The following is a 25,593-nucleotide window of genomic DNA, read 5'->3' on the forward strand; positions in this document are numbered from 1 at the left end:
TTACAAAATTTTGGTTTCTCAGATCTTCATAAGTAAGTCAACTCCACTACTCATCCTCAACCTCCCGATATCATTTTTTTAAAAACAAACACCTACTCTGCGGAGCAAGTCAATGAATTTTTTTTTTATTGGTTTTAACCCCAAATTTGTTCTCAATCCTCATTTCCTAACCTTGAAGTTTCTTTTGCAATGGATGCTGCATCGTCCTCCAAATCGGATCCATCCCGCCGGAAATACGACGTGTTTCTCAGTTTCAGAGGTGAAGACACGCGTCATTCCTTCACTAGCTATCTCCGAGATTTTCTACGCCGGAAAGGGATCGATGCTTTCATCGATGAGAAACTCCGGCGAGGCAGCGTTCTCTCAAAACTTCTCGAGAGGATAGAGCAATCGAAGATCTCGATCGTCGTTTTCTCAGAGAACTACGCGAATTCCGTTTGGTGCTTAGAGGAACTCGCTAAGATCATCGAGTGTAAAAATACCTTCGATCAGGTGGTTTTACCGATCTTCTACAAAGTTCCGACATCTGACGTGAAGTATCAAAAGGGAAGATTCGGAGCTCCGTTCGAGAGATCCGATGAGAATTTCCCGGGATTTGAACACAGGGTTCCGGCATGGAGAGAAGCCCTAAGAGCTGCTTCTGAAATCGCCGGCTATGTACTGCCGGAGAAAAGGTACCCCCTAGTCCCCTAATAATCTCGATTTTGACTTTCTGAGTTTTGATTGAACTCTGGTTTACGATTTTGGTTAGTCTCGGTTTACTGTTTTAAAAGACTAGATGTTGGGTTGAGTTTTCATTGAGTTCCCAGTCTATGATTTGGTTAGATGGGTTTGAGATTCAATTTTATTGGTTAAGCCTCGGTTTACTGTTTTATACGTACTGATACGACCTAGATATAACCACTTTGTTAGATCAGTGTTCACTATCTTAACTATGCGTCTAATGCAAGGAGACTACTTTCATGAAGGTCAATTAGTAGTCCTTATTTTCTTTCTCTTTTTTTCTGTTTATTTGTTACAATTATTTCCTTATTATTGATGATACATTTGGCAGCCCGGAGTGTGAGTTCGTTGACAAAATTGCCAAAGAAACGTTCAAGATTCTAAACAAGTTGTCTCCATCTGAAATTCAAGGTCTTCCGGGGATTGAATCGCGTGTGATGGAACTGGAAAACATGATGTGTTTTGAAGAAAAGACTTGTGTGCGAGTTGTTGGAGTTCTTGGGATGGCTGGGATTGGTAAGACAACTGTTGCAGATTGTGTGTATAAGCGAAACTACGGTCACTTTGATGGTTACTGCTTTCTTGCAAATATTCACAATGAGTCAAAACTACATGGAGTAGACCATTTGCAGCAGAAACTCCTCCGTAAGCTATTAGATGAAGACAATCTTGATGTTGGAGCTCCTGAAGGAGCACACGAAGCCTTGAAGGATCGTCTTAGGAATAAGAAAAATTTTATTGTGCTCGACGATGTGACTAACGAAAACCAAATCAGACTTCTTATTGGGAAAGGGGGAAAGGAGCTGTACCGAGAAGGAACTCGGATTGTTATAACAACAAGGGACAAGAAACTGCTAGAGAATGTTGTGAATGAAACATATGTGGTTCCTAGATTGAGCGGAAGAGAAGCTTTGGAGCTCTTCTGCTTGAGTGCATTTTCTAGTAATCTCTGCGCTACAGCCGAGCTCATGGATCTATCAAACAAGTTTGTGGATTATTCTAAAGGGCATCCATTAGCTCTGAAATTGTTAGGTTCTGACCTATGCCAGAGAGATAATTTATATTGGATTAGGAAATTGGAGAGACTGCAGAGAAGACCAGATGGAAAGATTCAAGAAGTCTTGAAAATGAGTTATGAAGAACTATGTCCGGAAGAACAGAGCATATTTCTAGATGTTGCTTGCTTCTTTAGATCAGAAAAGTTGGATTTTGTTTCGATGATTCTGAGCACTTACCATATTGATGCTTCTAATGTGATAAATGACCTTGTTGACAAGTGCTTGATAACCGTTTCAAATAAGCGGCTTGAGATGCATGACTTACTGCTGACGATGGGGAGGGAAATTGGCTACGAATCATACATCAAAGAGGCAGGTAACCGCGGTCGGTTATGGGAGAAGGAAGATATTTGTCGCGTTTTAAAGTATAAAACGGTGAGCCATGATGTTGTATTTTGTTCTTAAGAATGTGATTCTTCTACTGTAGTTTTTCTTAACTTTCTGTTTTCCAGGGGACTGCAGAAATTAGGGGCATCTTCTTGGATATGTCTAATGTAGAAAGCATGAAGCTAAGTGCTGATATTTTCACGAGAATGTTGAGTCTCAAATTCCTGAAAATCTACAATTCTCATTGCTCCAAGTGGTGTGAAAACCATTGTAGATTTCGTTTTCCGAGTGGGCTTGATTGCTTTCCAGATGAGTTGGTGTATCTCCACTGGCAGGGGTACCCTCTGGAGTATCTGCCAGAGAACTTTAACCCGAAGAAACTCATTGATCTTAGTCTTCGTTATAGCAGCATTAAGCAACTATGGGAAGATGAGAAGGTTAGCGGTAAATTCTCCCATTATACTATAGTGTGATGCTGTGATCAAGTATGTGATTATTAAATTATTTATCTTGCAGAACACAGGAGAGTTAAGGTGGGTTGATCTCAGCTACTCGAAAGACTTACTGAATCTATCTGGCTTGTTGGAAGCTCGTAAACTCGAGAGATTAAATCTTGAATGCTGTACAAGTTTAACCAAATGTTCATCAATCCAGCACATGGACAGTCTTGTTTCACTGAATCTCAGAGATTGCATAAACCTCAAGCGTCTTCCAAAGAGTATAAATCTGAAATTTTTGAAGGTTCTTGTCCTTAGTGGCTGTTCAAAACTCAAGAAATTCCCAACTATTTCAGATAACATAGAATCTTTACATCTGGATGGCACAGCAGTAAAAAGAGTTCCTGAATCCATAGAGAGTCTCCTGAAACTTGCTGTGTTAAATCTAAAGAAATGTTGCAGGTTGATGCATCTTCCTGACACTCTTTGCAAACTCAAGTCTCTAAAAGAACTGATTCTCTCTGGCTGTTCAAAGCTAGAGAGTTTTCCGGATATTCATGAAGACATGGGAAGCTTAGAGATTCTGCTCATTGATGATACAGCCATTAAACAAACTCCCAGAAAAATGTGTATGAGTAATCTCAAGATGTTTTCGTTTGATGGATCTAAAGTCCAAGATTTCAGGGGTTTGGAATTGCTGCCTTTCTCAGGCTGCTCTCAGTTATCAGACATGTATCTCACAGATTGTAATCTGTACAAGTTGCCGGACAACTTTAGCTGCTTATCCTCGCTGCAGTCTCTATGCTTGAGCAAAAACAATCTCGAGAATCTACCAGGAAGCATTAAGAAACTTCATCATCTCAAGTCTCTTTACTTGAAGCATTGTCAAAAGCTCATCTCACTGCCAGTGCTTCCATCAAATCTGCAGTACTTGGATGCTCATGGCTGTATCTCACTTGAAACAGTAGCTAAACCTATGACGCTTCTTGTGATAGCTGAAAAGACCCATTCTACTTTCGTATTCACAGATTGCTTCAAGCTAAACCGAGATGCACAAGAAAATATTGTGGCTCATACTCAACTCAAGAGTCAAATACTGGTGAATGGATCTCTTCAACGTAATCATCATAAGGTCCAATATTTGTTTGCTCTTATATTACACACCAGTGTCATTTCCTATAACATGTCTTTCTTAAATGGGTTTTTCGTTTTATCATTTCAGGAACTAGTTTTGGAACTTTTAGCTGCAGTAAGCTTTCCAGGAAATGATTTGCCATTATGGTTCCGCCATCAGAGAATGGGATCTTCAATGGAAATCAACCTGCCTCCACACTGGTGCGACGATAAATTCATCGGACTTTCTCTCTGCACTGTTGTCTCTTTCAAGGACTATGAAGATAAAACCAGCCGGTTCTCGGTAATATGCAAGTGCAAGTTTAGAAACAAAGACGGTCATTCCATCAGCTTTACTTGCAATCTTGGAGGATGGACTGAGTCATCTGGATTATCAAGCCACGAAGAACCAAGACGACTTAGCTCTGATCATGTGTTCATCAGTTATAACAACTGTTTCCACGCCAAGAATATCCATGATCTCAATAGATGTTGTAACACCACCGCTTCATTCAAATTCTTTGTTACTGATGGCAAAACCAAAAAAATGCTAGATTGCTGTGAGGTGGTGAAATGTGGTATGGACTTTTTTTATACACTCGACGAGAGTGATTATAGATTGCAGGGGTTAAAAGAGAAAAACCTCGAGAAAGCGGTGTCTGGAAAAGAAACAGATCTCAATGAAACCACCAACGATGAAGATGTTTTGGCCAAGAGAGGCCGTTTCTGTGTACAAGAAGAAGAGCTACTGAACAAGAAAAGAACAAAGGAAGAAATCACTTTTTCTGATCATGAGTGTTCTGTAACTTCTGTTCTTAGTTGCATGGAGCCAACAAAGCCAAATCTCTGTAATTAACTAATTGTAGAGAGCTTATTTGGCACGATGAGTCGATGAGTGGTATCAGACATAGGTTGTTCATCCTTAAAAGAGTAATGATATATGACCAAAAGTAATATCTTTTATCCCTCTTTCTCATACATACGGCTACTTTGAACTTTGACGTATTAATTAGTACCTCACTTCTGACTATAGTTTCATCTCTGCTCATGTACGACTAACTTTCACCTTTATAATACAAATGATGCTTGCGAGTTGAGATAATTAAACACGACTTATATTGATTCCCGCATTACCAATCATCAACCAACGACTTATATGGATCTTACACGACTTTCTTCCTGGTCTGTATCAATGACGCCTTTACCAGCGGTTGCTTGTCTTGCCTCAGACACAGTCATTTGGCTTTCTCAGTTGATGTTTCTAGAAGCTTATCCGACGGTAGACTCAAGAATGCAGATCCAAATGAATCAAATCTCAGCATATCCATGTGCGGACTCTTGGAAGGAATGGAACATGCGTTCTTCTAGTACGTTAACACCCACATAGGATGTTAAAACGGACAGGACTCATGACGCTGTTTCTTCTGCCAATATATAATTTGCGCACACGTTATTCCTATCATAAGAGATGAAACGAATCCAGTAAGTAAAGGATCACGCACCCACACAGAAGCTGAGATAAGAACAGACATCAAGTTTTAACTTCATTGGACCAGTTTCAAGCTAGTACGGATGCGTTTTTGTCATTAACTTGAACAAGATGCATTGGTGGATAGCTTTCTGAAGTGGCTTACCGGCCATCGTGGGAAACCTATGGGGGTTTAGTAAATCTCAGGGACAGGGGTTTCTCAGTCACAGATGATTAAATTTCTTCACAAACACTATCACATTTACGCTCTCCCGTGCTCATGTAATATGCGTATTCAGGTTGCCCGGGTCTTTCTGGGAAAATATTTCCTCGAGGCAATCCACAAAAAAGACCTGTAAGAGGCATCAAGCTGAACCTGCAAATTGAAGCTATTTGGTTTAGAAGAGGAGAGACGTCTTTTAACCACTAAGAAATGTCATTTGAAATATATCAAATCTGTCAACTCAAGATAACTGAATGCTTTCTCAGTAAGAACCCAAAAAAAAAGGCAAAAGAAGAAGAGAACATCAGTTATTGAAGAGCCAGAAGCATTATATAACAAAAAACTACAAATACTAACATGTTACCAAATAATACAAACAAATCAACATCAAATCAGTTTGATTGAATTAAAAGTGACATCAGAAGCCTACTATCATGTACTTGCCAATGAACGTTTCAGATGTTTACCTCTGCAAGGTTTGTAGTCTAGAGACTGGTAAATCCCTCCCCCCAAACTGGTTAATGGTTAGAGGTGGGATCAACTGGTGCCTTACAAAGTCACATGGGCACCCTCACCTTTAGACTTGTTTGGGATTGATTGAAGGCCTAGTATGGGATATGTTCTTCTTATCAGAGACACTATTTTCCCTTTTCCTTTTTCTCAAGTTTAGGATAACAGATTCAATAACTCTCTTCAAACGACATCTCTTATATGGTGGTGCCAGATGCTCCACGCTTGAAATCTCCTCTAAATTCATTGAAGAGGGACGCTTTGCGCCATGGGTCTTATCACATGTTGTCGTGGTAATTAAATACACTGCGCATCTTTTCACCGTGCAGCTATCATCTAGAAGTTTGTTCTTCCAATTGACAGGATGGAATTCGAAGGTAAGCCAACCGGCCAGGAAATCATGGTCAATTCCATCAGCAGGATGCATTTTCGCATTGCCAAAAACAAACATATGATCCTTCCGAACAGTGGGAGCTTCCTTTGGAGCCCAGCAATGGAAAATTCTCTCTAATCTAGGTGAAAGGTCTCTTCTGGCTTTCCTGCATATGCACTTGATGCCAAAACCAGCAACATTGCGATAATTATCCCGAAATTCAACTACTACAGATAAAGTAAAGCCTGAGAGAGACCTAAGCATGCCAGGGGTTAGCTCTATCATCACAGATGAACCAGCTCTAAAATTAAATGAGAACTCGTGACCCGCATAGGCAGGTATACAGATGCTGAATGCAAGCGGGTTGTTGTGTTCCTGTTCCAGTGAAGCAAAAAAAAAAGAAAAAAGAAGTATCAAATATGTGAAAAGTGCATGAGAGAGAGAGAGAGAGGGAAAATACCTGTTGATGCCCCTTGGCCATGACTTCAACACTATCTAGAGCTCTTTTCATATACTTTCTGAAAACTTCTGGGGACAGCGCAAAGCAATTACTGAATGTGTAGTGCCTTGGAAACTGCTCTAAGCTTATAGACTTAAGAGCCACACAACCATGTGCATTCAAAAATTTTAGACTACTGGGAAGCTCTGGTAATGATGTGAGGTTTTTACAATGGCGTAATCTGAGGTTGTGTAGTTTACGAAGCTCCTTAATGCTTTCAGGAATTTGGCTAAACGAGTTTCCACCAAGATCCAGTGCCTTCAATGAAGTAAGCCGGCATAACTCGTCAGTTATATCCACCAGGTACGACTTACACAGAAACAAAGTTACTAAGGCATTTAATCTTGACGCCAATGAGTGTAGAATTGATGAGGGTAACGGAGTGATAGTGACCCATGGCCAGCTTTCTTGTGGTATTCCCTTGCTTGATAGATATTCAAATGCCGATAAAATTTCTTCTACAACATCTCTGTTGAAACAAGTACTGTTAAATATCTGATCTTAGTTGCAAATTTTTTAAGGTTCATAAGAGTTTTAGAGCCATCTAACCTTGATTCTTGCATAGCAGAGTGAAGTTTTAACGGCACATATTCTTCAGTGGTTATCTTTCTTTGAAGACGTTGTGAATCTCGTAGAAAGAATGTGTCAGGAATTGGAAGATTTCTTAGATTTGAACAGCCAGACAGCTTAAGTGTCACAATGACTTTCAAATTACTTATACCCGGTGGCAGGTGCTGAAGTCTTTTACAATTCTCCAGATCTAATGTAACAAGTCTAGTGAGCTCGTCGATTGATGGTGGCATTTCTCTAATAGCAGTACCAGCTAGATATAGCTCTTTCAGGTTTGGTGAGAAATCATGAAGGTCCTCAAGATCTGAGCAGCCAGATAGATTAAGAACTTCAAGAGATTCCAGATGAACCGTGGCAGGCATAATCCGCAAATGAGAACAATCTTTCAGACTCAAGAAAGTAAGCTTGTGATGATGAAGAATAGATGAGTTGACTTTAACCAGACTCGTACATCCTTCAAGATCAATATGCTCAAGGTTCTTCGCCTTTGAAAGCCTTGGGAATTTATTCAACTGTCGGGAGTGACTCAAAATAATCCGATTTAGCTTCTCAAGATTCTGTTTACAAACACGAACAACCAAAATGAGTATTCAGGTACTGGTTATTACTTCATGTATGCAACGCAATAATAATGTAAAGACATACCTTTGTTCCTTTCCATAGCTTTGTCATGTTGCTATATGGCATGTTCAATTCTACTAGATTTTTAGGATTGAAGTTCCGAGGTAAAGATCCTAGAGGATATCTTTCCCAGTGTAGTAGCCGTAGCTCATCAGACAAAGAGTAAAGGCCTTCACGTAAACAAACTTTGCAATCGTTTTCAGAAGTTGGACAGTGGATCTTGAGCAATCTAAGTCTATGCATCCTCTCAAATACAGCAGGACTCAACTCAAATGACAAGCCAGACATATCCAGAAATATGCCTTCTATTGCTTCTGTTCCCTGAAGAAAAAGGGAAAATAAGATGAGAAACATTTTACTGAAGAAATGAACATAGGCAGCAATCTATAGTTACAGTGAGAATAACAATTATAAATTTTGTAAGACTTACTGTTTTGTTTGTCAGCACATCAGCAATGTCATTAGAATCCCACAATCTGGTACGCTTGCCTGCCGCTTCGTATTCTTGGCAAACAACAAATCGACCCATGTCTTGAAAAAAATTAGGCATTTCTAACTTATTGTCTACAAGGCTAATGAGAGACTCATCAATCAAAGCATGGACTCCTAAATCTGTGAAAAAACCACAACCATCAAGGATTTTCACCACATAATCTTTATTCTCCCCTCTGAAAAAACATGCCAGGTCCAAAAATATATCCTTCTCGTTGTCATGTAGTTCATTAAAACTATTTCGAAATGCATCCTGAATCTCGATTGGAGGATGTTGACGCAATCTTCTAAGATGTTGCTTCTCATCATTAATACATTGCTTTTGTAAAGCCGAACATAAGACTCGCAGAGCCAATGGAATGCCACTAGCATAGTTCAACACCTCCGAGATCAATGACCTCCTTGCCTTCCATTTTTGTTCAGTGGCAAACTGGCAGCAAAGGCAATATGATTCATACTCGGATAGCTTCGGAATTTCGTAAAGCTCGTTGGCCTTACACTGTACAAGAACTTGTCTATTCCTAGATGTTAAGATGATTGTATGTCCACCAGAAAACCAACCAAAACCTCCAACCACGACTTCTGCATCTCTAACATTACTCACACCATCAAGAACAATGAGAATCTTTTTATCAAGAAACCTATTCCTTGTGAAACTTATTTTTGTATCATATGTGTCTATAAAAACTCTTTCTTCCCCAAAGATTTTTGAGAAGAAATCATCACGCAGATGACTCAACCCTTTTGTTTGACACATTAGATGCAAGTCTGGCAGAAAGTAACTCAGGTCATATCTCTGAGCTTGCGTTCTATATATTTCTCTTGTGATAGCCGTTTTCCCTATACCAGCCATACCCCAAAGTCCAACAATCTGTGGGGCTGAAGGTTGATGACAATGTATTAATGGCAAGATACTCCCTAATAGAAGCTTGATTCCAATTAGGTTCCTGCCGGCTTCAAAACCAATCAACAAGCTGACATCTCTTACAATAATCTTGGCAAGCATACACTCATCCCTGCGCAAGAAAAGAAAAAAAGAACACCAGACAAAATTTAATTAGCCAAACAACCTTCTTTATAAATGCTCTATCCAATGGCAAATATGTTAAGACAAATCACTAAATGGATTTCCTTGTTAATTAAGCATGTGTGCTCTAGTATATACTCCCGACAAATGTTCACAGAGGAAAACCATAGACATGTAAAATGGCGTAATAGGAGAAGAGAGAAATCAATTACCCCTTTATATACTGCTTTCCATTGTAGACAAATAATTTATTCATGGCCTTCCTCCATTTATGAACTTCGAATGCATGTACTGAATTCTCAAAAGAGCCAGGAATTACATTAAAAAACACAGGCAGAAGCGCAAGGTTGATTGCTTCTAAATGGCCCATGATCACTGTGAATTTAGCCAGGCACTCTCTGGAACGAGCATAGTTCATCGTGATAATCATAATACAAACACGTGATCTGTATAGCGTATCCGGATCCCCAGTCATTGTGCTCCTGTCTAGATCATAGCTACAAGTGGTGAAGCCACGCCGACATAACTCATTATAGATGCAGCTGATGAAGTATGTCTCCTCAGAGTCTTGGTTTTTACCACAAGAAATTACTAATATAGGGTCAGACCCTGTAATGCTATGCTCAGGCAATCCTTGCTGAAAAGGAATTTCCACTTCCTTGAGTTTCTCTCTCAATTCTAGCTTCATTTTGGATGTAGCCGGTGATGTTGGATTCAGAGCTGCACTCTGAGAAGAACTTGCGGGAGCAGCGCCAGCGTTGTGCCTTCTGCAGCCAATGAAGAACTTGCTGCTATCCATACGGTGTCGTTGGAAGAAAACAGAATCTCCAACACTAAGCTGATTTTCCTTAACGTACCTGCTCCAACCTCTGGTAAATTCACACTGACTCCCGATGTTGTGGTATGAGTAGCCAAACAGCCATCCTTTGCCATCCTGGTCCTCAAATCGAATGAGGCTCTCGGTACCTCCCTGGAAGTTGGTGAAGGGAAAGTAATTCCTGGCGTCCTCATCGGTGATGATGAGAGAGTCAACGTTATCAACATCGTTGGTTTTCAAACGCATCTCAAAGAGATCCTCCTTGGTATGGTGACTGAGCATGTTCTTGAAAAATTCTTTTTGACTAGTCTGTTCTTCCGCAAGCTCCATCAAGAATGTTCTTACAATTTGGCTGTCAAAAGGATTTTCGTTGTGGCTTCCTAATATTCTTTTGAAGGTGTCGCCGCTGACGCTTCTAACGACGGCTTCAACTTTGTCAGAGGGCATGCGCCGGAGAAATTCAACGGCGTCATTGGCAGTGCAGTCAGATAAAGAACGCGGAGGTTTGCTGTTTTTGAGAAATTCAAAGAAAGCTTTTAATTCTTCGAATGGGTCCCTACAGCCAACATCTGCGGCTTCGAATTTTTCGTCATCGGTTATCCCTGAACCAGAACAACTATGGCTTATCGGAGAAGTCACCTCTTTTAGGTTGATTACATCCCTGTAATGAACAAGGACAATATGCTCGTATTCCCTGATATAATGAAGCAATAAACTTTATGTTCACTTTTGAGAAATAAACAGGAGTAACGTATATACACATAGTATGAGTACATGACTCACGGATCTAACATCCAGTAGATACGCCTCTGAAAAGTGGGACTGTGCTCTCCATGCGCATAATAACAATTCAAAGCATCAACGTTTCCCACCTGTTCACAAACACGTCGATCAAGAGTTATTAACAACCTTAAGAACAACATAACTTAAGTTGCAAACACACAAAATCTTGGAGACTGGCATAGTCATTAATAACGTTAAGAAAAAACAAATCTAAAGTTGCAAAAGACGATATTTGGAGATTGGAATAGTCATAACAACTAGCAAATTATCTAAAATCATGATAGAAAACCTTGTCATGATGATAACATGTAAGAGTATGATACTAACATCCAAGAGCATTTGAGCAACAATGTGAGAAGTCTATGAGATCATAGTTGAGTATCCCTGGTACCTTAAGTCGTTCGTGTGCTTCTGCAATAGCTCTACCATCCTTTTTTCTCCGCCATTGATGGCCATCTTTACGGAAGAATTTAAGAACCTTTCTATTGAAAAGAAACAAAGACCCACCTGTGAGAGACATGAGTTTAAGAAAATTGATTAAATCAAAACCAAACCAGTAAAGTCAGAAAGAAAGTCAAACTTACTTGTAGGCCTTTGAGGTGCCGTATGTGTAAGCGTCAATCTTTCATGATTCTGCAATATGAACAGCACCTCAGGAGGTTTCAACCACCGGATCTGAGCTTCTTGATACAGAGTAGTAATTTCATATTCTGAGAAAAAACAAAAGGTTTTAAACAATCATTACTCATCGAAATACACAAAGTTTGATACTTTCGAGGCAAAAGAGGAAAATGGAGAAACCCTCAACAAACTCACCGGATTGCATAGCCATTGGGGATGAGATATGGTCGACTTGAGGTAGTAATAAACCTATTCAAAGACAGAGATGAGTCGCTAAACCAGTAGGAACGACAAAGAAGACGAAGAAAGGATAAATACAAAACAAATAAAATAAGCATTAGACTTTGACCCACTAAGAAGACTCACACTGTTCACATTCAATCGTATCTTCGACTCATTTTACAACCTCAACTCCTAACCCACTCATTTAATTTCCATGGCTGCTTCTTCATCTTCCTCCGCGTCGGATCCATCCCGCCGGCAATACGACGTGTTTCTCAGTTTCCGAGGCGCAGACACGCGCCACTCCTTCACTTGCTATCTCCGCGATTTTCTCCGCCGGAAAGGGATCGATGCTTTCATCGATGAGGAACTTCGGCGAGGCAACGATCTCTCCAAACTTCTCGAAAGGATCGAGCAATCGAAGATCTCGATCGTCGTTTTCTCAGAGAACTACGCGAATTCTGCTTGGTGTTTAGAGGAACTCGCGAAGATCATGGACTGTAAAAAGACCTTCGATCAGGTGGTTTTACCGGTCTTCTACAAAGTTCCGACATGTGACGTGAGGTATCAAACGGGGAGTTTCGGAGCTCCGTTCAAGAGATCTGAAGAGGTTTTCCAGGGATTTGAACACAGAGTTCCGGCATGGAAGGATGCCCTGACCGCTGCTTCTCAAATCGCCGGCTACGTTTTGCCGGAGAGAAGGTACCTAAACGATTTGACTTTGGTTTTGAGTTCTAAAAGAATTCCGGTTTAAGATATGGTTAAGTATCGGTTTATTGTTTTAGAGGATGTTGGGTTGAATATTAATAAAATTCCGGTTTAGTAATTGGTTGAGCCTCGGTTTACAGTGTAAATAGATTTTGGGTTGAGATGTAATTGAATTCCGATTTAGTAATTGGTTAAGCCACGGTTTACTGGTTAAGCCACTTCTTGAGTAAAATCATCACTATCTTGTTTACTGTGTTGCAGCGCAGCAAATTTTAAAAATGTCTAAATTATGTTTCATTGCATTAAAGGAATAAAAAACCAGAACTAATTGGTCTCTAGTTTCATGAAATTTGTATAGCATTGTACTATTTTTGTTGGTATTCATTAATGTAGAACCGTAAGAGAGTTCTTCATACCAAATTTATGTGCTTTGTGTTGTGTCTCACTGCTTCTCATATTCTAATGAAGCCAATTATTTCATGGAGATCAATCATTTGCCTTTTTTCGTTTACTTTGAAACTTATCCTGATAAAAAATGATGCATTTGGCAGCCCGGAGTGTGAGTTTGTAGACAAAATTGCCAAGGAAACGTTCAAGGTTCTAAACAAGATGTCTCCATCTGAAATTCAAGGTCTTCCAGGGATTGAATCGCGTGTGATGGAACTTGAAAAGATAATGTGTTTCGAAGAAAAGACTTGTGTGCGAGTTGTTGGAGTTCTTGGGATGGCTGGGATTGGTAAGACAACTGTTGCAGATTGTGTTTACAAGCGAAACTATGGCCACTATGATGGTTACTGCTTCCTTGCAAATATTCACAATGAGTCAAAACTAAGTGGAGTAGATCATTTGCAGCAGAAGCTCCTCCGTAAGTTATTAGATGAAGACAATCTTGATGTTGGAGCTCCTGAAGGAGCACATGAAGCCTTAAAGGACCGCCTTCGAAACAAAAAGCTGTTAATTGTGCTTGACAATGTGGCTAACGAGAATCAAATTAGACTTCTTATTGGGGGAGAGGGACAAGAGCTGTACAGAGAAGGAACTCGGATTGTTATAACAACAAGGGACAAGAAACTTTTAGAGAAGATTGTGAACGAAACATATGTAGTTCCTAGATTAAGCGGAAGAGAGTCTTTGGAGCTTTTCTGCTTGAATGCATTTTCTAGTCATCTCTGCGCTACAGCCGAGTTCATGGATCTATCAAACAAGTTTGTGGATTATTCTAAAGGGCATCCATTAGCTCTGAAATTGTTAGGTTCTGATCTTTGTCAACGAGATAAGTTATATTGGATTAGGAAATTGGAGAGACTGCAGAGAAGACCAGATGGAAAGATTCAAGAAGTCTTGAAAATGAGTTATGAGGAACTATGTCCGGAAGAACAGAGCATATTTCTGGATGTTGCTTGCTTTTTTAGATCAGAAAAGTTGGATTTTGTTTCAAGGATTCTGAGCACTTACCACATTGATGCTTCTAATGTGATAAATGATCTTATTGACAAGTGCTTGGTAACTGTCTCGGATAACCGGCTGGAGATGCATGACCTACTGCTTACGATGGGGAAGGAAATTGGTTATGAATCATCCATCAAAGAGGCAGGTAAGCGTGGTAGGTTATGGGACCAAGAAGATATTTGTCGCGTTTTGAAGTATAAAACGGTGAGCCAAAATGTTTCATTTTGTTATTACGAATGTGATTCTTCTACTGTAGTTTTTCTGAACTTTTTCTTTTCCAGGGGACTGCAGAAATTAGGGGGATCTTCTTGGATATGTCTAATGTAGAAAGCATGAAGCTAAGTGCTGATATTTTCACGAGAATGTTGAGTCTCAAATTCCTGAAAATCTACAATTCCAATTGTTCCAAGTGGTGTGAAAACCATTGTAGATTTCGTTTCCCGGGTGGGCTTGATTGCTTTCCAGATGAGCTGGTGTATATCCACTGGCAGGGGTACCCTTTGGAGTATCTGCCATTGAACTTCAACCCGAAGAAACTCATTGATCTTAGTCTTCGTTATAGCAGCATTAAGCAACTATGGGAAGATGAGAAGGTTAGCGGTGAATTCTTTCATTTTATCAGATTATACTACAGTGTGATGCTGGATCAAGTATGTGATTATTAAATTATTTGTCTTGCAGAACACAGGAGAGTTAAGGTGGGTTGATCTCAGCTACTCGAAAGATTTACTGAATTTATCTGGCTTGTTGGAAGCTCGTAAACTCGAGAGATTAAATCTTGAATGCTGTACAAGTTTAGCCAAATGTTCATCAATCCAGCACATGGACAGTCTTGTTTCGCTGAATCTCAGAGATTGCATAAACCTCAAGCGTCTTCCAAAGAGTATTAATCTGAAATTTTTGAAGGTTCTTGTCCTTAGTGGCTGTTCAAAACTCAAGAAATTCCCAACTATTTCAGATAACATAGAATCTTTACATCTGGATGGTACAGCAGTAAAAAGAGTTCCTGAATCCATAGAGAGTCTCCTGAAACTTGCTGTGTTAAATCTAAAGAAATGTTGCAGGTTGATGCATCTTCCTGACACTCTTTGCAAACTCAAGTCTCTAAAAGAACTGATTCTCTCTGGCTGTTCAAAGCTAGAGAGTTTTCCGGATATTCATGAAGACATGGGAAGCTTAGAGATTCTGCTCATTGATGATACAGCCATTAAACAAACTCCCAGAAAAATGTGTATGAGTAATCTCAAGCTGTTTTCGTTTGGTGGATCTAAAGTCCAAGATTTCAGGGGTTTGGAATTGCTGCCTTTCTCAGGCTGCTCTCAGTTATCAGACATGTATCTCACAGATTGTAATCTGTACAAGTTGCCGGACAACTTTAGCTGCTTATCCTCGCTGCAGTCTCTATGCTTGAGCAAAAACAATATCGAGAATCTACCAGGAAGCATAAAGAAGCTTCATCATCTCAAGTCTCTTTACTTGAAGCATTGTCAAAAGCTCATTTCACTGCCAGTGCTTCCATCAAATCTGCAGTACTTGGATGCTCATGGCTGTATCTCACTCGAAACAATAGCAAAACCTATGACGCTTCTTGTGATAGCTGAAAAGACCCATTCTACTTTTGTATTCACAGATTGCTTCAAGCTAAACCGAGATGCACAAGAAAATATTGTGGCTCATACTCAACTCAAGAGTCAAATACTGGTGAATGGATTTCTTCAACGTAATCATCATAAGGTCCAATATCTGTTTGCTCTGTTATTATACCAGTGACATTGACATTTACAGTGTCATTCTTAAATGGCTTTTTTGGTTTTATCATTTCAGGAACTAGTTTTGGAACCTTTAGCTGCTGTAAGTTTTCCAGGAAATGATTTGCCATTATGGTTCCGCCATCAGAGAATGGGATCTTCAATGGAAATCAACCTGCCTCCACACTGGTGCGATGATAAATTTATTGGACTTTCTCTCTGCACTGTTGTCTCTTTCAAGGATTATGAAGATAGAACCAGCCGGTTCTCCGTAATATGCAAATGCAAGTTCAGAAACGAAGACGGTGATTCCATCAGTTTTACTTGTAATCTTGGAGGATGGAAAGAGCAGTGTGGATCATCTAGCCACGAAAAATCAAGAAGACTTAGCTCTGATCATGTGTTCATCAGTTATAACAACTGTTACCATGCCAAGAAAATCGATGATCTCAATAGATGTTGCAACACCACTGCCTCATTCAAATTTTTTCTCACTGATGGCAAAGCCAAAAGAAAACTAGATTGCTGTGAGGTTGTGAAATGTGGAATGAGCTTGTTACATGCACCGGACGAGAATGATTATAGGTTGCATGGGTTACAAGAGAATAATCTCGAGAAAGCTGGAAAAGAAACAGATCTAAACGAAACTGCCTTGGATGAAGTTGTGGTATCGAAGAGAGGCCGTTTATGTTTTCAAGAAGAAGAGCTACTGAACAGGAAAAAAATAAAGGAAGAAGTCTCGTTTTCTAATTACGAGTGTACTGTAACTTCCGTTCTTAGTTACACGAAGCCAGCAAAGCCTAATCACTGGACATAACTTATTTCAGAAAGATGATTTCTACCGTATTCTTGGCTTATTCTTGTTTTAAATCTACCTTATTCTTGGCTTCATCTCTTAATTTGAATTGTAGAAACAGTAATGTACAGAGACGCTCAAGTTTCAAGTCAATTGGCTACTCTCTTAAACAATTTTCAAGAAGAGAGATAATTGAATCTCTGTATCACAAACTCATAATCAGATCTTTTTTAGTTTTTAGTTTTTTTTTTTTTTTTTTTGCTATTTTAAAAATGTAACAGCTTAGATTTGACTTGCAATAAGATTCACTGAAACTTGAAGTAAAGTTCCAATGCGAACTTATTGCGATTTAATCTCTGCACAATACTCATTAATAAGATTCTTTGAGACTTGAAGTAAAGTTCCAATAGAAATGCATTACCAGTTCATTTGCCACCTCGCATATGTTAACTTTATCCACAAACTTTGATATTATACAACAAAATCATCTTGTTCATGCCTTTGAGTGATATGGTTTACGTCTTCTAATAATAAGAAATAAGAATAAGTATAGCCTAAAAAGTTCAGAAAGTCAAATGCTTGAGTTGTAAAATACCAAAGAATCCGCAATAGAAGAATGAATATCACACAATCAAAAGTCAAAAGTGGAAGCCAAACACACTAAACAATACTATTTGCTTCAAACCTTACCAATGTTTCAGACCGTTGACCTAAGTTGTAAAATCATAATTTCTAAGACGAAAAATACTAATATAAAACAAATATCATGAGAATTAGGAGTGTTCACATAATGTGTTGAAAAGTCACGCAACAAGTCACATGAATATTTTTCCCATACATACAAACCAAAGTAACCCCACAAGATTAATTGAAGCCTCACGTTTCTTTCTTGGTCACTTTTAGACGTTACCAAACCCACTGAATAAACAACTTTAATGGGATCGTCTCGACTTTATTATGCATTTTACTTATAATTAAAATCCCCGAAGATGGAAAATGATGATTTGCTTTTTATGTATCCTTTAATTGAACAAACAGAACCACCACAGCACCATATTTTGAAGAAGAAACAAAAAGCAATGGCTTCACAAACCAAACTTAAGAAACCAAATTCTCATTTTAGTCTTTGTACTTTCCTCTTCTTTACCGTCCTCTTTACCATCCCGGCTCTCTTCCTCCTCCGCAGCTCCTCTTGCTCCTCCTCCACAATCGCAGTCTCCTCTTCCTCTGACACATACCAGCCACCATGGTCTGGCGACCTTCAAACCGCCCAGTTTGCCTGGAACCGCCTTGCTTTCTCCTTAACCAACCCTCCCAAATCCCTAAAACTCGCTGTTTTCTCCCGTAAATGGCCTACTGGGCCCAATCCTGGCGGCATGGAACGTCATGCTTTAACTCTCTACACTGCTTTAGCCCGCCGTGGACACCGCGTCCACGTTTTCACCTCTCCCTTAGACCATTCCCCTGAAACCAACAAAATCACTCCGGTTTCCGACCAAATCTTATACCCTATGATCCATTCTCACGGCGACGCGGAGCCTGGAAAATGGCGGTACAACAAAGCATGGGAGCTTTACCAAGAAGAGAACAAGAAAGAACCTTTCGATGCGGTTCACACCGAAAGCGTGGCTTTACCTCACTGGATCGCCCGGGAGGTTCCAAACCTAGCCGTCTCGTGGCACGGCATTGCGCTAGAGAGCTTACAATCAAGCATTTACCAAGACCTGATCCGTAAACCAGACGAACCAAGATCACAAGGCTTCAATGCAAGCCTATACGGTGCCGTGCTTCCCAAGATACTCGACGAAATCAGATTCTTTCACAATTACGCTCACCACATTGCTATCAGCGATAGCTGCGGAGAAATGCTAAGAGACGTTTACCAAATCCCTGAGAAAAGGGTTCACGTGATCCTCAACGGAGTTGATGAACACGGATTCACATCAGACAAGAAGCTACGTACTCTGTTTAGGTCAAAATTAGGGTTACCAGAAAACTCATCAGCGGTCGTTTTAGGAGCCGCAGGGAGATTAGTTAAAGACAAAGGACATCCATTACTCTTCGAAGCTTTCTCGAAACTAATCGAAACACATTCTAATGTTTACCTCGTAGTAGCTGGATCAGGGCCATGGGAGAATCGTTACAAGGAACTAGGAGATAAAGTTTCCATTTTGGGATCTCTAAACCCAAACGAACTCAAGGGTTTCTACAACGGGATAGATTTGTTCGTGAATCCAACGCTTAGACCACAAGGACTCGATTTGACGTTAATGGAAGCGATGTTGAGTGGTAAACCAGTGATGGCATCGAGGTACGCAAGCATAAAGAGGAGTATAGTGGTGAATGATGAGTTTGGGTTTATGTTTGCGCCGAACGTGGAAGCTTTGACGGCGGTTATGGAGGTTGCGGTGGCGGAAGGAGCGGATAGATTGGCGGAGAGAGGGAGAAAGTGTAAAGAGTATGCGGCGGAGATGTTTACGGCGAGTAAGATGGCTTTGGCTTATGAGAGGCTTTTTCTTTGTATTAACGATCAGAAGTTTTGTATCTACCCATAATTAGTAATTTACTCAAAGTACTTTTAATTTACCAACAGTTTTTTTTTTTTCCCATTGTTGGAAAAGTGAGTACCTTTCATCAACTCATATGTTTAAGAGGCCATAATCTAGTGATTTAATTCAACTAATTACTAAAATTGTTATAATATAAATCCTACAAACACAAACAGTTGAAATTGAGGCAAATAGCTAAGAGTCGATGTTTGAACTTATGCGAGCTTGTTCAAACCGTTGATAAGCTCGTCTAGTTCTAATAAACAACACAAGACTCGAACCTAGCCCAAGCAGAGACAAGCAACCCCACCACACAAAGGTCAAGTAATAACAGTCTCGTCCCATACACACCACCGACTCCGAGGTCACTGATTTGATCCCGGTGAAACCATGCGAGTCATAAACCAGTGCAGCCAAGAATCCATAGATCAATGATCCTATCGGTATGTTTGTGATGAGGATATTGTGGTTAACACCAACACTGTTTGGTCCGAATAGCTCTGATGTGATGGAAACCGCTGCTGCGAATATAAACCCTGAGCTTAAGCCCATCAGCGCTGTTCCCGCTTGTAATGCTGATGAGTGTCCTGATGATGCAAGCAAGAAGAGCGCAATTGGTGTTGGTAGTAACGCGATTGCTAACCATCCGGTTCTCGCAAAATAAACCTTCCTGCACAAATAAATACATATTCACAACTCTGCTATCAACCAGAGAGTATATAAGACTAATAAAAGATAGATGCAATCAATACTTACGCTCGGATATAATCCGGTGTTGCAGAAAGCAATCTTCCAAAGAATGAGAAAGAGGAATAAAGTGTGACAAGAGTTGTTGTGTTTGAGCTTTGTCCTAAAGACTGAGCAATCTGTCCGAGGTTGTTGCTGTACACAAGTCCAATGGTTCCACCGCAGAAGTACGTGACATAGTATAACCAAAAATCTGATCTGCGTAAGAGCAGGGACAAAGAGTGTTCAATTCCCAAACCTTCAAGCTGATCTCTTGTAATAAGCTTCGTGCAACAAGACTCATCAACATCACCTAATTCCTCTACAGCTACTGTCTTAACAGGGTTTTGCACCACATCTTCATTCAGAAGTTGGTAGCTTTCGCGGTTTGCTTCATGTGCAAGCATCCCTTTATGCAACTCAAGCTCATCAGGATGAACAAGAATGAAACCTGAACCTTCAAGACGGAAACTAGTGTGGATTGTGCGGTGATACCAATTCCGAGCGATGACTAAACCGGGAATACATAAAGGGAAGATCAAAAGAACGATTGCACCACCAAAGAGAAGACGAGCAGAGGTTAAATCAGATGAGTTCGATCCAAAGAGAAGGAGATAAACACCGTTCAAAGCAGCGAGTATGTTGAGCACTAGAAACATGAGAGAGTCACGGCGAACTCCATCTGGTGGAAGTGGCTCAAAAGGTGGTTGGCGAAGGATCGGGATTATTGCAGCGAAAGATACAATGAGAGGTATAAGAGCGTTTAAGAGAAGGTACAGCTCTGGAGAAGCCGGGTTGATTGCGTTATACGCTAGAGTATATAGTGCCGCGCTTACGCCATTGAAGCTCACTGTGAGAGACAGAGCAAGTGATCTGTTTGCAGGGAAGTTACTAATGCAGAGCACAAAGCAGACTGTGTTGAACCAACAGATGCTTAAACCAGCTAGTAAGCAACAGAGAAACACCTGCACAGATCACTAGCCAAACTTCAATAAACTTAAATTAAAATTCTTGCAGAAACGGCAGATTATTAAAGGATGCATATATAATCTTCACTCCAAAAGCTTATCTTAACATCCAAGAAAATAGTATTGAAAAAAAATAAGATTTAACAAAGAAAATTAAAATTCACATTGAATATATTTATATATTTGTTTTCATTGTTTTATTTCAGTCACAAAAATCCTCTAATTCCCTTGCTCAGCAGAAAAAGACGTTTCAGAAAAAAAGAAAAAGGAAAAAAGATCCGGTTATCAATTACTTATATTAACTAGGTATTATATGATTTGAAGAAATAAATGAAACTGGGTCCATAAAATTTTAAAAATTGAATACTTTTAAATTTCCTGTTTTTGACGTCATAATTTAAATATATATGTATAAAATGAATTAAACAACCATCAAACACGAGCCAACAAGCCCTAAACAGTCCAAAATAATATTGCTACTTGCTAACCAACTAATTTATTTAAAGTTCTAAAATAATGCATAAGACAAATTGACAAAAACAAAGAAAAGAAAAGTTTGAACTACCATTCTACTCTACCAATCAAACATCACCAAATCTGAGATTCAATATCTTATTTTCGTCCCATAATCCCATTTGTGACAATTTCAATATCTATATATATAACCTGTTCATCAACAAACAGAAATAAAATTGCATCTCATCCCCGTTAAAAATATATATATATATATATATATATATCAATTCTTTATTAATTAACCCTTAAAAACTAGTTCTGAAGTTAAAATACAAATATATATCGACCCTTAAAAAGTTAAAACGTTACTAAACTCAAAAATAAACTCTTTTAACAATGAAGATATAACTTGTAGATTATTATTCCAACCTCTGGATTTTATTGTTTTTCTCCAAACTTTTTATACTATTAAATAATAAAATCAGATAGTAGTGGTAGTGGATGAGTGACGTTACCATAATATAAGGTAAAGAGATGAAATGAGTGATGACGAGCCACTGAACTCCGTAACCGACGAAACCCATAAAAGCCGCCGCGAAAAGCACCGTCCAAAGCGGGAAATACATAAGCGCAAGACCCGATGACCATCCGAATACTTTTCCAAGATCCGAAGCTACGGCTAAGTAGTTTAGCTGCACCTGCGTTATCCCAAGAACCGATTTCAAATCTGACGAGTAAGCTGAGAAATCGAAGTTCGTCCCTGTGAAAGCTTGAATCCATATCGTCGCTACCAGAATCATCCATTTCCGTGACTGTCCTCCCATACTCTTTTAACTTTTTTCGCCGGCTGGTGGGGTAAAAGAGAGAAACGTAGAGATTTTGTGTGTTTTGTATGGTAGGGAGAGAATTTCGAGTTTCTAGTTTTTGTGACTGAGCTTTTTTTCTCTTTTGGTGTGTTTACAATTTTGATATATAAAACAAATGATTTTGTTGTTCAAATAAAAAGAAAAAAGAAAAATAAATCAATTCTTCTATTTACGTGGCGATTCTTTTGTATTTTTTCTTGAATAAGATATGTTTGGTTTTAATACGTTTTGATTTGTTTTCTTTTTAATAATTGAAAAGACACCATTTGTCTTTTGAAGATGATTAAAGAATGGCTACTAGTATAAATTAGTAACAGTTAATTTAATCACACAATATGATAATTAGTCAATACTTAACACCTACACTTTCTTTTGTTTTTGGCAGCTATACATACTTTTTTCTTTTCTTTTTTTTTTGGAAAAAGTGCATATACGTACTTCAGTTTAAATGTTTTGTTTTCCAACCAAATTGGTGAACATTTTGATTACTCCATAAATATGTTATTACGTATTAATACATTTGATGCATTAATTAAACAACTAGAAATAAACTAAAAGTTCATTGTATCTTACTTTCTTTAACTGTTTCTATTTAGGGATTGAGAACTGAAATCCGAACAAAGTACTCAAGAGATAAAACTATAAGTCTATAAGCAGCATGTATTCCTTCTTTATTTGTCTTGTACTACTATGTTTAATTAGTGATTCATTCAACCACTAGATATAGATATATATATATAGCTGGGTTTTTTAGTTTTTATAGTTTACTACAAGTGTCGGTATCTGTTGAAAAAAAATACATTTATGAAATGATGTTGCATGGTGCTATCTGCTGTGGAGCATGCGAGGTTACAGCTTAATTTTGTGAGATATTTTTGCCATTTAACATGTCTATTACTAGTCTACTAGCTTTTTTTTTTTTTTTTTTTTTTTTGCAAAACTAGTCTACTAGCTATAAATCATAAATACGTATGATATACTACGGTGTTACTATAATTGGTGGAATCTCTGATTAAGTCTGTTTTCACGTGAATCGTAAGCTAAAAGTTTATTCCAGACAGTAATGACATGACATGATGCTATAGAGTATAGATTCTCATGATTAAAACATCATGACGCACCAACTAATCTCTACAGTGAAACTAATACAACTAACTTTTATGAGTGTGATTGCATATTTAATGAAAAGAACACAATAATTAAAAGTTGTGTATTATGGAATAAAAAAGAGAAATTTAGTAGATGTGCCATGAACAGTGTCTAAACTTATGAGAGATGCCATTGTTGCAAAATTCTTTTCCTGGCTGCCACAACCTCAATTTAAAATTACCAAACTGTCCTCTCTTTCCCACCGTCTCAATTGCAAAAACATAATCTTATTCCACTTTTTTTTTTTTTAATTCCTTTCACTTTTCTTCTCATCTTGTTATTTCTTCTCTCCCATCTCTCTCTCCTCTCTTTCTTCCATAAAATTTCATCGAACAAACCAAAAAGAACTGCTAAAGCTGTAACCTTATAATGAAGGAGCTGAAGATTTGACGGAAGCGCGAGAGAAATCAAGAAAAACCTCCGACGATTGGTTTCTGCAGCGAAAAGGCCATCAAAGGAGATGTTGACAAACTCCTATAACTCAGATTGAGATCACATGAGATCTGATGCAACGTTGAACACATGATGCTAGGTTGGATCTTCGAAGGACCAGATCCAACGCCTAGCCAGGTTTGTCCACCACAAACTTGTCCTTCAACCTATTTAGTGGACCAGATCCGTTTTTCTGACGGACAAAACTTGTCCTTATATTAGACCAGATCCGCTTTTGTTGACGTATGTAATTTATTGCAATTGGCAGTTTGACATTGGAGATCTCATGGAGGATAACAATATGATTGACAAAAGAAGGTATCTCTATGGACTAATTTTTATCTTTTTGATTCAGAGTATGCTTACTTTTATCTATCCAACGATGTTGTCTATTAAGTTCCTGATAGACCAATTTTTTTTAATATATAACATTAAGTCCATCACACTAACATGTTTGTTGTCTATCACACAGGTCTAAAAACGTTCAGGATGACATTGGTGAACTCCTAAAGGACAACAATGTTACTACACAAAGATCGTACATCTCTTTGGACAAGTCTTATATTTGTTTAGTCCACTGCATTTCCATTTATGGACCATAATACGCTTGCTTTTTGTCTATCCAACCATGTTGTCTATTAAGTTCCTGGTGGACCACGTTTACTTTTGTCTATCCAACGATGTTGTCTATTAAGTTCCTGATAGACCAATTTTTTTTTAATATATAACATTAAGTCCATCACACTGACATGATTGTTGTCTATCACACAGGTCTAAAAACGTTCAGGATGACATTGGTGAACTCCTGAAGGACAACAATGTTACTACACAAAGATCGTACGTCTCTTTAGACAAGTCTTATAATTGGTTTAGTCCACTGCATTTTCATTTCTGGGCCATAATACGCTTGCTTTTTGTCTATCCAACCATGTTGTCTATTAAGTTCCTGCTGGACCACTTTTTAGTTTAGAACATTAAGTCCATCACACTAACATATATGTTGTCTATCTCACAGGTCTGAAGACGTTCATATTAACATTGGTAAACTCCCGGAGGACAACAATGTTACTACACATTGAAGGTATGCCTCTATAGACTAGTTTTATCTTTGTCTTGTCCACTAGATTTTCATTTATGGACCACTTACTTTTTTTGTCTATCCAACCATGTTGTCTATTAAGTTTCTGATGGACCAATTTTTATTTGAATATCTTAAGTCCATCGAACTCACATGTGTTTTGTCTATCGCACAGGTCCGAAGACGTTCAGCCTAACATTAGTGAACTCTCGGAGGACAACAATGGTACACAGAGAAGGTATGTCTCTGTTGGTGGACCACAATAGGCTTTTTTTTTTGTCTTTCCAACCCATCTTGTCTATTAACTTCTAGATGGACCAATTTGTTTAAAAAAACATTAAGTCCATCAAACTAACATGTTTGTTGTCTATCCCGCAGACTTGAAATTGATGAATTCTCCAAGGACAACCATATTACTGACCTGGAGAACTCCACCAACTTCAATCTCTTTTATAAATAGATATGTATAAACAATGAAACAGTCACATCATCACTATTTTTGTCAATCTTAAAATGTTTGTCCAAAAGTTAATGACTTTTTTTTTTTAATTTTCTTTCTTTCATTATTTTTAAGGGTATTATAGTATTTTGATCCTATGGCATAAAAACAGCAAATGACATAATTGAAAAGGAAAGAATGAAAGTGGCATTTCTCACAACTTTAATTCTGAAAATGGCATTTCTAATAAAATTTTCATAAAAAAACGAACATTCAAGTTTAACAATGGGCTCAAATGTCGTAGCCGTTAGCCCATGTCATATAATTAACGGGCCAATAACAGGC

The 25,593-nt window shown here is 38.6% G+C and overlaps 5 protein-coding genes and 1 long non-coding RNA gene across 11 annotated transcripts; 4 read left to right on the forward strand and 2 right to left on the reverse strand.

The window, feature by feature from the left end:
* The first annotated feature begins 58 nt into the window (after positions 1-58).
* LOC104731619 (disease resistance protein RPP2B-like) lies at positions 59-4,621 on the forward strand. The gene is made up of 5 exons (XM_010451047.2): positions 59-674; positions 1,055-2,156; positions 2,234-2,545; positions 2,625-3,677; positions 3,768-4,621. The coding sequence occupies exons 1-5, from the start codon at positions 190-192 to the stop codon at positions 4,512-4,514; spliced, it is 3,699 nt and encodes a 1,232-aa protein (XP_010449349.2). The 5' UTR covers positions 59-189; the 3' UTR covers positions 4,515-4,621.
* Positions 4,574-12,114, reverse strand: LOC104731618 (disease resistance protein RRS1). Of its 6 annotated transcripts, none has more exons than XM_010451044.2 (13): positions 12,029-12,114; positions 11,858-11,911; positions 11,626-11,751; positions 11,433-11,548; positions 11,042-11,130; positions 9,654-10,919; positions 8,353-9,430; positions 7,947-8,243; positions 7,281-7,858; positions 6,693-7,200; positions 5,817-6,607; positions 5,293-5,502; positions 4,574-5,114 (listed from the first exon to the last, which is right to left on the reverse strand). In XM_010451044.2, the coding sequence occupies exons 2-11, from the start codon at positions 11,871-11,873 to the stop codon at positions 5,927-5,929; spliced, it is 4,755 nt and encodes a 1,584-aa protein (XP_010449346.1). In that variant the 5' UTR covers positions 11,874-11,911; positions 12,029-12,114; the 3' UTR covers positions 4,574-5,114; positions 5,293-5,502; positions 5,817-5,926. The 6 variants fall into 6 exon arrangements, with proteins under 6 accessions (XP_010449346.1, XP_010449344.1, XP_010449345.1 ...); XM_010451042.3 differs by having other exon boundaries at positions 9,654-10,952; XM_010451043.2 differs by having other exon boundaries at positions 4,574-5,082; positions 5,161-5,502; positions 9,654-10,952.
* On the forward strand, positions 11,935-16,758 carry LOC104733487 (disease resistance protein RPP2B-like). The gene is made up of 5 exons (XM_087478662.1): positions 11,935-12,586; positions 13,144-14,245; positions 14,323-14,634; positions 14,723-15,775; positions 15,866-16,758. The coding sequence occupies exons 1-5, from the start codon at positions 12,099-12,101 to the stop codon at positions 16,604-16,606; spliced, it is 3,696 nt and encodes a 1,231-aa protein (XP_087334788.1). The 5' UTR covers positions 11,935-12,098; the 3' UTR covers positions 16,607-16,758.
* A 791-nt stretch (positions 16,759-17,549) lies between these two features.
* On the forward strand, positions 17,550-19,171 carry LOC104731622 (uncharacterized). The gene has a single exon (XM_087479429.1). It carries the CDS (start codon positions 17,575-17,577, stop codon positions 19,138-19,140), a length of 1,566 nt encoding a protein of 521 aa, XP_087335555.1. The 5' UTR covers positions 17,550-17,574; the 3' UTR covers positions 19,141-19,171.
* A 60-nt stretch (positions 19,172-19,231) lies between these two features.
* LOC104731623 (protein NUCLEAR FUSION DEFECTIVE 4) lies at positions 19,232-22,341 on the reverse strand. The gene is made up of 3 exons (XM_010451051.3): positions 21,800-22,341; positions 19,891-20,825; positions 19,232-19,804 (listed from the first exon to the last, which is right to left on the reverse strand). Exons 1-3 carry the CDS (start codon positions 22,106-22,108, stop codon positions 19,330-19,332), a joined length of 1,719 nt encoding a protein of 572 aa, XP_010449353.1. The 5' UTR covers positions 22,109-22,341; the 3' UTR covers positions 19,232-19,329.
* Positions 22,342-23,358: 1,017 nt separating this feature from the next.
* LOC147930478 (uncharacterized) lies at positions 23,359-25,372 on the forward strand. Its single transcript, XR_015575563.1, has 7 exons — positions 23,359-23,869; positions 24,000-24,049; positions 24,204-24,269; positions 24,503-24,568; positions 24,747-24,812; positions 24,985-25,047; positions 25,188-25,372. It is a non-coding gene; the product is annotated as an uncharacterized LOC147930478 (long non-coding RNA).
* Positions 25,373-25,593: the final 221 nt, after the last annotated feature.

Source organism: Camelina sativa, chromosome 12 (genome assembly GCF_030686135.1).
Source record: "Camelina sativa cultivar CO46 ecotype springtype chromosome 12, ASM3068613v1".
Classification (NCBI taxonomy): domain Eukaryota; kingdom Viridiplantae; phylum Streptophyta; class Magnoliopsida; order Brassicales; family Brassicaceae; genus Camelina; species Camelina sativa.